The 12,749-nt window shown below is 45.7% G+C and overlaps 1 protein-coding gene across 1 annotated transcript in view; it reads left to right on the forward strand.

Annotated features, from left to right (window-relative positions):
- Positions 1 to 12,231, forward strand: part of LOC114709908 (cytochrome P450 2B1) — a 20,381-nt gene extending 8,150 nt beyond the window's left edge. Inside the window, exons 2-9 of the mRNA XM_028893910.2 lie at positions 2,944 to 3,106; positions 3,256 to 3,405; positions 4,790 to 4,950; positions 5,677 to 5,853; positions 6,311 to 6,452; positions 8,177 to 8,364; positions 8,535 to 8,676; positions 11,658 to 12,231. Coding sequence (XP_028749743.1) covers positions 2,944 to 3,106; positions 3,256 to 3,405; positions 4,790 to 4,950; positions 5,677 to 5,853; positions 6,311 to 6,452; positions 8,177 to 8,364; positions 8,535 to 8,676; positions 11,658 to 11,839 — 1,305 coding nt within the window. The 3' untranslated portion in view covers positions 11,840 to 12,231. The remainder of the gene's footprint in view (positions 1 to 2,943; positions 3,107 to 3,255; positions 3,406 to 4,789; positions 4,951 to 5,676; positions 5,854 to 6,310; positions 6,453 to 8,176; positions 8,365 to 8,534; positions 8,677 to 11,657) is intronic.
- The last annotated feature ends 518 nt before the right edge of the window (positions 12,232 to 12,749 follow it).

Genomic DNA, 12,749 nt, shown 5'->3' on the forward strand with positions numbered 1-12,749 from the left:
CATAACTGTAATTCTGCTACTGTTATAAATCATAGTGTAAATATTTGTTGTCTGTTGGTCTTAGGTCACCCTGTGAAAGAATCAGTCAATCCCCAGAGGGGTTGAAACCCACAGATTGAGAACCAATGCTCTACAAGAGCACACCTCAGTGAATTTTCAAAGCAAACACATTCTTATCATCAATGTGCAGATCAGCTCACATTAAGATTGGTCCCTGTCTTGTGCCCTATAGTTACTACCTTCTCACTATTCTGACTCTGGGTGTTGACTTTCTCTGTGTTCAAACTTCATTTAGATAACAGCAAATGTAAGAAGTTGCTTTTATGACAACATTAAGTGTGTGATCATTTCTATCATTGAACTGATGGGCAGGTTTTTATTTTGTTGATGTATGAGGTTCCTCAGTGTGGGTTCACCACTGTTGCACGTAATATTTATTAAGAAGGCTTCCTTCTAGGAATAATCTGGTTCATTCAGTTGGTGAACATGTGTATGTATTTTTGTTGTACAAGCACTTGGAGGTGAAGTTTCTCTGTATGTTTATATTCAGCTTCAAAAATTACAGCTGATTCCCCATAAAGGCTGATTCTCTACTCACAGATTCAACTAGCTGTGGATTGAAAATACTTAGTAGAAATGCATTTGGGGCTAAGTGTGGCTCACATCTGGAACCCCAGCACTCCAGAGACTGAGGCAGGAGAATGACAAATTTGAGACAACTTAAACTACATAGTGTGTCCCAGGTCAGCCTGGCCTATATAGTTTTAAGATCTTGTCTTAAAACATAAACACACGTAAATCACACATGTATAGAGTTTCCTTCTTAGCACTTTTCATAAGTAGCATCAGGTCTTGACCATTTTCATAGCCTTTCATTTCTATTAGCTGCATTGCAGTCTAGAGTGAGATAAAGGTTGTGAGAGGATGAGGTGGGTTATGTGCAAACACTGCACCATTCTCTTCAAGGGCTTTCAGCACTTGAGGGTTGTGACATTCCTGGGATCAATTCCCTGAAGATGCCCAGATGGTTGCATTGTCAGGTATTTTCCAGCTGTGTGTGCTGTAGTCATGACTCACATTCAGGTCCACCGCCAGGTGACTATCACTTTCCCTTCCCATGTCACCCAGTGGGTGGGTCAGGACCATCCTCTGGATGTTGTTGGAAGGCACTGAACAGGTTGAAGCTAGTTCACAAGAAACACCATTATTGATTGAGATTCCAGAGCTGTTCAGACTGAAGGGTATGGGCAAGGATCTATATCTGTATTTATAGCCATATCAATATATACCCACATTATATCCTATCCATATCAGTATCTATATCCATATCTATATCTGAAGCAGCAGGTTAAGCCCCCTCCCCTCACCATTGAAAATTTACTCCAAACACTTGAGAAATAAGAACAAATCTCTTTAATAATGCACATCTGGTTCTGGCCAACATCCTAGAGAAACCAGCCTCAAAGAGACATTTTTAACAGCTTGTGTAGGTCTTGCATGCTAGCAATCCATATGTGTTGTCATCTGTAAATATCCTGTAGGTTCCATCAGACTTTGAGCAGTTACACATATTTCACAGAGATAGGAACTGTAAGCCTGTCTATTTCAGATAAGTGGAGATTTATAGCAACGATATCGTCACCACTAATTTTAAAGTAGACCAGTGGTGTTTTTTTTTTTAATCACATTGCTTATGTCTCAGTCATTGTTCTGTTGCTGTAAAGAGACCCCATGACCAAGAAAACTCTTTTTTTTTTGTTTGTTTGTTTTCTGAGACAGGGTTTCTCTTGTGTAGCTTTGCGCCTTTCCTGGAACTCACTTGGTAGCCCAGGCTGGCCTCGAACTCACAGAGATCCGCCTGCCTCTGCCTACCGAGAGCTGGGATTAAAGGTGTGCACTACTACCACCCAGCATAAGAAAACTCTTATAAGAAAGCATTTAGTTCATTATCATCATGGCAGGAACATGACAGCAGGCAGGGCAGGTGCTGCAGCAGTAGCTGAGAGCCACATCCTGATCTGTAGGCAGAGAGAAAAACTCTGGAATGAGCAGGGGCTTTTGAAACCTCAAAGCCCATCCTCAGTGACACACTTCCTCCAACCAGGCCACATCTACCAATCCTAATCTTTTCAACCTGGTGACCGAGCATTCAAATACATGAACTTATAGAGGGCCATTCTTATTTAAACCACCACACTGGTGCTCTCCTGCCCTCCTGGCAGAATTACACTCTTCCTGATAAGAGAAACGGGACTTAATGATGATTGTTAGCCAGTGCTTTCCCCTTTGAACTGCCCAGTAGAGCCATGTTCTTTAATATGGGAATGGAGCCTAATTCACAACTAACTTAACAAACAAATATTAGCAGAAATATATTCTCAGAAGCCTAAACTACAATTATCTTCAAGGTACAATATTTTTCCTACAGTTTCTAACAAGTCTGGCTGTCTTACTACTTATCAACCAGTCATATGAGAGGCAGCACTGCCTTAGCTAAACCCTACCTTGTGCAGCTTAGTATTTCCTAAGCAAGTTTACTGCCGAATCCTCTGTAATGTTAATTCATCACTCTCAGTTTTCCTACATCATATCTATATCTTGTTCATTCTTTTGAAACAAGGTCTCATGTAGCCCCAGGCTGGCCTCCAGCTCAACAGCAGCAAGAGATGATCTTGAACTCCTGATCCACCTCATTTACTTCCCCAGTGCTGAGATATAGCATGAGTCCCACACCTACAGCCATACTGTAATGCAGTACTGCTCAGATCATCCAGCATCCATGCAGACTTCCATGGTGGTGGATTGACCCTGAAATTGCTAGGTCCTCAGAAAGGTGGCCAGGGGAGGTCTTCCTCTGTACCACTCTGTGTCTAAGTGTTTTCACAGGGTAGCAACAATATCTGCACTGACTAACAACAATCCTGGTGTCCTTATGCTTGGCAGCTTCGAGAAAAATATGGAGATGTGTTCACAATGCACCTGGGACCGAGGCCCGTGGTCATGCTGTATGGCACAGAGGCCATAAGGGAGGCGCTGGTGGACCAAGCTGAGGCTTTCTCTGGCCGGGGGACAATTGCTGTGGTTAGACCAGTCTTCAAGGACTATGGTAGGAGTCTCAAAGTTTGGGTTGAGGTGGGCTGGAGAAGGGGCCCAGAGAGAGGAGAATCTGATGGAAGGGAGGGCACGGGGTGGGGAAGGACCCAGGTTTCTTTGAACTTCCTCTATAACTCCCCCATGCCCCCCCTACTTTCTTAGGTGTGGTCTTTGCCAATGGGGAACGCTGGAAGACCCTTAGGCGATTCTCTCTGGCCACCATGAGAGACTTTGGGATGGGAAAGCGGAGTGTGGAAGAGCGGATTCAGGAGGAGGCCCAATGTCTGGTTGAGGAGCTCCGGAAATCCCAGGGTGAGTCCTGGAGAATGGGCATAAAGGAACATGGTGATGCAGAGACCTGAGTGCACAGTCAGAGAAAGAGAAGAGACACCCATGGGCAGAGAAAGAAACACACACACACACACACACACACACACACACACATACACACACAGATATACACAAACACACATACAGAGACACACATACATAGACACACAGAGACATACATACACAGAGAGACACACAGAGGCATACACACACATACACATACACACACATACACACACACACACACACACACACACACTGGGGAGAGGATGGAGAATGAGGTAGGGGGAGAGAGAAATACAGAAAGACAGGGAAAGAGATGTGAAGTTCACAGTGTCCAAGAATGGCTCAGAGACATAGATTGAGAGAATTGCATGCAGCCTACTTACGTTCAGGGAAATTGATGCCTGGGTTAAGAATATGTGTCATCTGGTGTGATGGCGCAAGCCTGTCCTCCCAATACTCAGGGTACTGAGACAGGAGGATCATAAATTCAAATTCTCCTCGTCACTGCCTGTCTATACAGACCTCCAGGTCTCTATGGTTGGTATTGATAATAAAGACACACAGAGATCGGTCTGTCATGTGATCGGGATTAAGGGCATGTGCTACCACTGCCAGACTTCTGCTAGATGGCTTGCTATTAGCTCTGACCCCCAGGCAACTTTATTTATTAACATACAAATAAAATCACATTTCAGCACAAATAAAATATCACCATAGAATCAGAGACAACAGACAGGTGAGACCCAGAGAAAGGGGTAACAACAGCCTAATATTGCTGGGCTCACAACATCCCTCCCACCATGAGGGCCCATGAAGGAACCAGGAACTAAAGGCAGCAGGCACTGGGTGTTGATGGTTCTTGGAACACCACAGAGCCTAGAATAGAAGGAATGGAGGAAGACTCAAAGGAGAGACTTCTAAATCCACACAGGCAACCCCAACCCCGTTCTCTGCACCATTCCTGCCAGTGGGAGTCAGCTGTGGGCTCAGAGTCAGAATGTTTTCCTGGGAGGAGGTGCACAGTGGAGACTACGTTACACATGCTCTGCTTCTCAGCTCCTGGGTCTGATCCTGGTCCCAGTCATGAGGAGCTGTGTTACCTTAGTGAAGTTAGCGCCCATCTCTGTGTATACTAATAGCATTGCATCTTATGTATAATTTTGAGAGGAAATGAAATAAAATGGTGTATGCAATCCTGAGTGCAGGACCTGGTGCATTTTATGTGCAAATGGGGTAGCAGCTGCTGGTATTGAGTAGTGAGTGGTGGGGACAGGTTTACAGAGATAGGGGCCAACACCAAATGTTCCCCTGGTGCCATGTCTTGATGCTATGTCTCCTGAAATGCATCTTCCTCCTCCAGGAGCCCCCCTGGACCCCACCTTCCTCTTCCAGTGCATCACAGCCAACATCATCTGCTCCATTGTCTTTGGAGAGCGCTTTGACTACAAAGACCGCCAGTTCTTGCGCCTGCTGGACCTGTTCTATAGGTCCTTCTCTCTCATCAGCTCATTCTCTAGCCAGGTCAGTGGATGGGAAGAGAGGAGCATCCAGAGCAGAGGAGAGAAGAAGCTTCTCTGTGGGTAAAGAAGGGAGTGTCTCAGGGCTGGAAGAAAGGCAGAGACAACATGGAGAGGCAAGGAGCCTGAGGCCTGGAGGGTGAGGATGGGGATCAGATGTTAAGTAGGGTGGAGAAACCCTAATGCAGAAATACCGAGTCATCCAGACATGAGAAAATGATGACATGGGGGCTATGGCTGTAGCTAAGAGAGTAGAGGACTTGTCTATCACGTGTGAATTCTGGGCTTCATCCCTAGCACAAATTAAGCCAGGTATGGCGGTACATATGTGCAATTCCACTACATGGGAGATCAGAGTTCAAGGTCATCTTTGGATAAATATTGAGTTTGAGGAGAGTCTGAAAGACATGAGACCCTGATTGACAAAAACAAAAACAAAATGATGGCTTAGGAAAGAGTGTGAGAGAATACAATACAAGTGCTGGAGAAAGATTCAGAGAAACAGGCTGAGAGCATGCTGTGTGTGTGTGTGTGTGTGTGTGTGTGTGTGTGTGTGTGTGTGTGCATGAGAGGGGAAATGAAGGAAAGAGAAGATGAGCAATGGAGTGGGGGAGGGGAGGGGAGGGAATGAAAGGAGAGAGGGCAGACCTTTATGAAATATGGAGACCTAGGAATACAGATTCTTGAGTCCTGATAGCTCCAGGTGACCTCCTGACCTTCTTTCCTGCAGGTGTTTGAGCTCTTCTCTGGCTTCCTGAAGTACTTTCCCGGTACCCACAGACAAATCTCCAGAAACCTGCAGGAAATCCTTGACTTCATTGGCCAGAGTGTGGAGAAGCACCGGGCAACCTTGGACCCCAGCAATCCAAGAGACTTCATCGATACCTACCTTCTACGCATGGAGAAGGTAAGTCCTGCATGAATGAGAGAAGTGATGGGTGAGAGTGAAGGCTGGGGATGTGAGCAGAGGAAAAGGGGGGCAGAGGATGGGGAGGAGAGATAGGGAGTGGAGTGGAGGAGATGCAGAAGAATCTAGAAATTGAAGACTAGAGAAAGGGAGGAGAAAATGAAATAGGGAGAAAGAAAGCTGTGTAAGGAACACAGGGCAAGGGACAAAAAAGCAGAAAAGACCTCAGAGGAAGAGAGAGCCTGGGAGACAAACTACCAGAGAGACGTGATAAACTAGCAGAGAGCAAAGTTGAGAGAGAAGACAGAACAGAGAGCCAGCGACATTGTCAGGACTGAGAAATGCCATGTGATCCATACAGTGTGAGATAGAAGATCAGTTCCCAGGATGTGTGAGCATCTCCCTATGAGGACCCAGTCACCCCTGACCCTCCCTTCTCTCTCACATCTGGAACCAGGAGAAGTCCAACAAAGATACGGAGTTCCATCACGAAAACCTCATGCTCTCCGTGCTGTCTCTCTTCTTTGCTGGCACCGAGACCAGCAGCACCACGCTCCGCTATGGCTTCCTGCTCATGCTCAAATACCCCCATGTTGCAGGTGAGACAGAGGTGGCTAATTGGGGGGTCTTCTAGGTTGCTTTTGTCTGTGGAGGTTTGTGTGGATGAGAGAGACACAGGCCTCTTACTTCTGGAGCTCTGAAGGCTTTGATCTACTTCTAAACGAGGACAGTGCTGTGGGTGTTGAGCAAATGAACACTCAGCTAGCCCATTTTCCCTAGATTTCTCCTATCACTTTAAGGTTGATCCATCCATCCATCCATCCATCCATCCATCCATCCATCCATCCATCCATCCATTCATCCACCCACCCATCCATCCACCCATCCATCCATCCACCCACCCATCTATCCATCCCTCCATCCCTCCATCCACCCATCTATCCATCCATCCATCCATCCATCCATCCACCCATCCACCCACCCATCCATCCACTCATCCATCCACCCATCCATTCGCCCACCTATTCATCCACTCACCCATCCATCCACCTATCCATCTACCCATCCACCCATCCACCTAGCCATCCACCCACCCATCCATCCATTCATCCATCATCCATCCATCCAACCTTCTTTCCTTCCATCTTTTTATCTTTACATCCATCTATTCATTCATCTTTCTATCCATGTACCTCTTCATCCATCTACTCATTCTTTTTGTCCACCCACCAACTCATCTCTCATCCATCTATCCCTTCATTCATTTTCCCATTCATCTAAGCATCTACCTATCTAAACACCTATTTACTCAACCCACCTTCTATCTACCCACCTATAAACACTTATTCACACACACACACACACACACACACACACACACACACACACACACACTACCCACCCACTCAACCATATATCAATTTACTGTCTAGTTTTTAGTGTCTACTCACTGATTTTTTACTCACCCAAATGGCCATGTCCTTCATTTATTTCAATTTATCAACTTAGTTTCCCTTTGTTCAGTAGAAATGAATAAATTATTTGTCATTTATTATGCATAAACTCATCTATCTTTCCATCAAAAATTTCATTCCTTAATCCTTTCACTAACTGGCCTTTGAGTTTATCTTTCATCTGTCTATCCATTCTTCCCTTTCTCCTCTAATTGAGTCATCTGTTGACTTATGAGTGGAACACATAATCCAGTGTTCAGTCTGTTCATTTCATTAACTCACAAATCTGTTCATTTATTAATTGATTTATCCATTAATTTTATTGTGTATTCATTTTACATGCATCCATTGATAGATTCATTTGCTAATCTACCTACTTCTCTGTTATATTCCTGAGGATACAGCCTCAAGTTCTTAATACAAAATTCCATGTAAAATTATGGTATGTGTGTGAGTGCGAGCATGTGTTTGTTAGTGCACATGTGTGTGTGTGTGTGTGTGTGTGTGTAGAGAGACAGACAATTCATTCCCTTGCGAAGGTGAGATTTTTATGCTTTTCTCTCTCACACTCTTACACCAACATGATTGCTCTGAAGTCTCCCTATGCAATAGCCCTTTGCTGTGTTTTTCTCTTTTTTTAAAAAAAATCCCTGCTGAAATGAGGTGGAGGAGAGCTGTGATGTAGTTTTAAGCATGGGCACAGAGAGACAGTCGCTTAAGAACAAAACAGTTGTTTGTACCCACAAGTGCACTGCGTTTCTCAGAGAGGCTCCTTGATGCCCTCTTTCCTGGGGTGTTGGCTCATAGAATGAAATATCATTGCTACAAACCATCAAAGCAGATCCACACTGTTCCTCTCTTCTGTGCAGAGAAAGTCCAAAAGGAGATCGATCAGGTGATCGGCTCACACCGACTCCCAAACCTTGATGACCGCATCAAAATGCCTTACACTGAGGCTGTCATCCACGAGATTCAGAGATTTTCAGATCTTATCCCGATTGGTGTGCCACACAGGGTTACCAAAGACACTTTGTTCCGAGGGTACCTGCTCCCCAAGGTAAGACCAGCTGCGATTCCACATCTCTACTCCATGATCATCCTCCACTCTCCTCATTACCAACCTCAGCCTGTTTGTGGTTTCCTACATTCTGTCTTTCTCAGGGACTGACAGTTTGCAGATGGGAGTCAGGGTATGCTAATATCTTTGTGTCTCATAATGTCTCCTAGAACACTGAGGTATACCCCATCCTGAGTTCAGCTCTCCATGACCCACAGTACTTTGAACAACCAGACACCTTCAACCCTCACCACTTCCTGGATGCCAATGGGGCTCTGAAGAAAAATGAAGCTTTCATGCCCTTTTCTATAGGTGAGACCCACTTGTGCTTCCTTTCCCAGACACTAGAGGGCAGGCTCATCCTCCAGGACACAGACAGGACTAGGTCCATGTTTACTGAGACTGTTCAGCTGCTTTGCATGAACCATGTCTTTCATCCTGGCTACAGTCCTACGAGGGGATTCTTGAGCTAAAGGAGCCCTGAATAGAGGACAATGAGCACAGCCGTGAACTGTGCAGGGTCTTAATAGCCAGGGAGGCACTGAGTTTAGCTGTGAGCACTGGGGAGATGTGGCATGTCTTGATATGCTTGTCTCTGCTTGCAGTAAATACTCTTGCTTGGTAAATTGTAAGAGAAATAAAAATTACTACCTTTTATTTAAAAAAAAAATCCCCGATGGATAATATCCTGAACCAGAGAAAGTTCAGGGTTACAGCACCCATCAGAGTCAGCCCAGGGTTTCTACAGACAACTGGGAGCTGGGCATGGACACACAGTTTGATTGGTGCCAGCTCTGCTTTTGCCTTACTTGGCCGTGCTGGCATAGTTGGCAGCCTGGGGTGGGTCAACTGCTACGAGAGATTGAGACTTGTTCTTCAATGGAAGACATAATCTCAAGTTGTTATTAGTTCAGTTGCCTCTTGTGTTTGGTTAGTTTGTTACATACAGAAGCTGCCTCCAGCCAAATTTAATTCAATTTAATAGACTCTATGGGATGTAAACATGGAAACTTTGTGTTCATGTTTTTGTCTTTTGGAGAAAGACACATTCTAGAAACAATTCCTTAGCTTTTAGCTGTGCCTCCCACCATGTCCTCATGCTAGGGATGGGACCCAGGGCTGAGTGTGTGTTAAGCAAGTTCTCTTTGAAATAGCCCACACCTCCAGCCTCTCCCTCCTGCATTCTCGAAGATGCTTCCCTGTGGAGCCTCTCTGTTCTCATCCTCTGACTGAGGGATTTTAGGCAAGTGCTCTCCTGCTGAGCCATGTGTCAACTATGAGTTGTCTAGTCTTGAGTGTCCAAGTGATATCAGTGACCCTAGGCTCAGCCCGGCTCCTGAATTGTCCATATAACATTCCCAAGTCTAGAAAGGCAGGGATGTGGAGAAAAGGGACAGAGACAAATACATAATAAAATAGTAAGGACATTGTAACAGATCCCAATAAAGAGAGGCACACAGAGGACACAAGGAAGCTGCAATAGGTGGAGATATGTGGAAGGATTCAGAGTGTGGACAAGAGACAGTGAAGAAGCGTGAGGAACCAGAGGTGAAGGGGGAAGACTCCAAGAGAAGAAGGGGAGAGAGAAGGAAGGATGAGGAACCAGAGGTGAAGGGGTAAGACAGGAAGAGAGGAGGGAGAGAGAAGGAAGGGCAGGAGACACAACTAGAAATAGACAAAGGAACTCGAGGGAAGACACAGAAGGAACACATGACAAGGTGTCCTTAGACAGAAAAGGGAGGGGCTGAGATGGTATCTAGGGAATTTAGAAAGACACAAGTAGGTGGAATAGATAAAAGACAAATAGAGGTGATAGGAACAGGTTCAGGTAGTCCATAAATGGAAGAAAGGAGAGAGAGAGAGACAGAGAGACAGAGACAGAGACACAGTGACAGAGCCAAAGAGATGTGAACAGTGTCCAAATCGCCAACTCCAGGCATGAGGGCATTGCGTTGAGAGTGAGATCAGCCATCAAAAGCTGCTCTGGAGAAATCTGGGTCATAAGATCAGTTCTAGAGGAACCATCTCAGAGAGATACTCCATGAATTTCTAAGCCCATGTTACTTAACTTCTGGAAATGGGACACTCAAGGGGATAGTGTGCCTTCCCTAGACACCCCTACACAGGCACAATTTCCAACAACTGGAGGGCACAAGGGTTGCTGGGAAATCTCTCCTCCACCTGGAGGACTGAGGTGGTCAGTTGCAGATTAAGAATCCCTGAGGTACAGGGCAGGAGGTGGAGCCTCTGCTGGTCTTTCAGGCTCCCTTTGCTATGTGGTGCTCCATGACCACGTGACAAATCAACAAGGCTCCTTATGTCTCTGAGAATCCTGTGGGTGCCATAGGCCCTATCATGTGCCCCTGCACATTCTCAACTGTGTGAACAATTGTGTTCAGGAACTTGTTGAAGTTCCATTGATCACAAGCAGAAGAAACAAAAGAGACAGAGAGAAAGAGAGAAAGGTGGAGGTGGGGATAAGTGACAGAGGGGACAGAGAAAGAGAGAAAGGTGGAGGAGAGGATGGGTGACAGAGGGGACAGAGAAAGGGGAGAGACAGAGAGGCCATGCTCTGTAGTCTATCAACTTCCTGCCTCAGTCTCCCAAGTGCTGCACTTGCAGACATGTGCCTCCATGTCTGGCTCATATAGGACCCTTAACACCATCCAGTTGTTAATCTAAGGGTCTTTGAAAACAGTACCTTCACCCTCAGGGCAGCCAATGAGATGGGTACCAATCCCTCACATGAGACAGGAGGGAACACTAAAGATGTTGCATTAAACATGTGTACACAGACACACTTGGCTCCTATTCTAGTACCTTCTTACAGTTCTGGAACAAAGGACTCTGATAATCCCACAAATGGTAGAAAGCTGTTGGAAGTGATCACAAGACATCCACCAACAAATTGGCACACATGTTACCATTTATTTATTCATTGTGTATGTGGTTGTATGCATATACATGTGTGCTATGGTGTGTGTGTGTGTGTGTGTGTGTGTGTGTGTTTATATCAAAGGACAGACTTTGGGGGTTGGTTCTCTCCTTGCAACATGTGGGAACTCATGACCTCAGGGTTGATGTCAGGCTCTTTTCCATGCTAAGAAGTCTCACTGGCCCTTGTACCAATTCTTTAAGGTTTTGGGAATCTCTTAACGTTTTCGAATTGTAGGTGAGGGTCAAACTCACTCTTATTCTTTGCAATGGGCCAAGTTGTCTGGGTTATAGGATGGGACAGTCCAGATGTTTTATACTCCTCTGGGGCTCACATGGCTCATCCTCTGTGCCCACAGGAAAGCGCATTTGTCTTGGCGAAGGTATTGCCCGCAATGAGTTGTTTCTATTCTTCACCACCATCCTCCAGAACTTCTCCGTGTCCAGTCCCCTGGCTCCCAAGGACATTGACATCAGTCCCAAGGAGAGTGGCTTTGGCAGAGTGCCCCCATCATACCAGATCTGCTTCTTAGCCCACTGACTGGGCTGAGGGGGCCAGGTCTCTCCTTTCCTGTTGAGAAAGGCCCCATCTTTCTGCCTCTGAGAGACCTGCCAGAATCCAGGCCCTGGGTCACTGCTCACTTCCTTCCTCCTTCCTGTAACTTCTGCAAAGCTGGAGGTGTGTTCTTCTGCTCTGTGAATGGCAATGGAGAAATCAGTCAAATGGCTTTCTTGATATGTGAACAGAGAGATTTCTGGAGGCCACATCTCATGCTGAATCATTTTCCTATTGCTCCCAACAGCCACAGTCCCCATGTGTCAGCTCCTGGTATCCATGATCTATGCTAATCAACTCTGTTCATGGTCTGAATTCTGTGTCTGTAAATTGCCTAATATGCATGGTTCACATAAAGAGAATCACATAGTGTGTGATCTTTGGTGTCTGGTGTCTTTTGCTTCACACAATATTATCTAGGTCCCTGTGCTGCTTTGCAGGCCACAGTCACAAACCTTCATCGACTTTTCTCATCATCTTTCTCAGCCAAAAGCACGTTTACCTTCTTTCCTGTGTTCTACCAGCAGAAGGTGTGGTCCTGATTTATCTAAGAAGCTGATAAGAAATCCCTCAGAGCATTCCCAGCAGCTTGGGGTCTAGTTGATGCCAGATGCAGTCAAGTCAACACTCAAGAGTAGTCATCAAAAAGCCAAGGCCCCTGACCACCTGGTTACTTTTACATGTGGCCTCTTGGTTGTCTGGTAACTAAGGTTTTTCTCAGAAGGGCTTCTGGCTGCAAACTCACATCCAGGCCAGGCTGGTGAAGGGACAACCTGTTTCCTTGTTCCGGGCCACGTTGTGAGAACCTGGAACAGGAGGTGACTGATGCCAGGTGTTACATATGGTGGGAAAATAATCAATAAGCAAATAAACAACTCAACACCGTGACAAAATG

Source organism: Peromyscus leucopus, chromosome 1 (assembly GCF_004664715.2).
Source record: "Peromyscus leucopus breed LL Stock chromosome 1, UCI_PerLeu_2.1, whole genome shotgun sequence".
NCBI lineage: Eukaryota > Metazoa > Chordata > Mammalia > Rodentia > Cricetidae > Peromyscus > Peromyscus leucopus.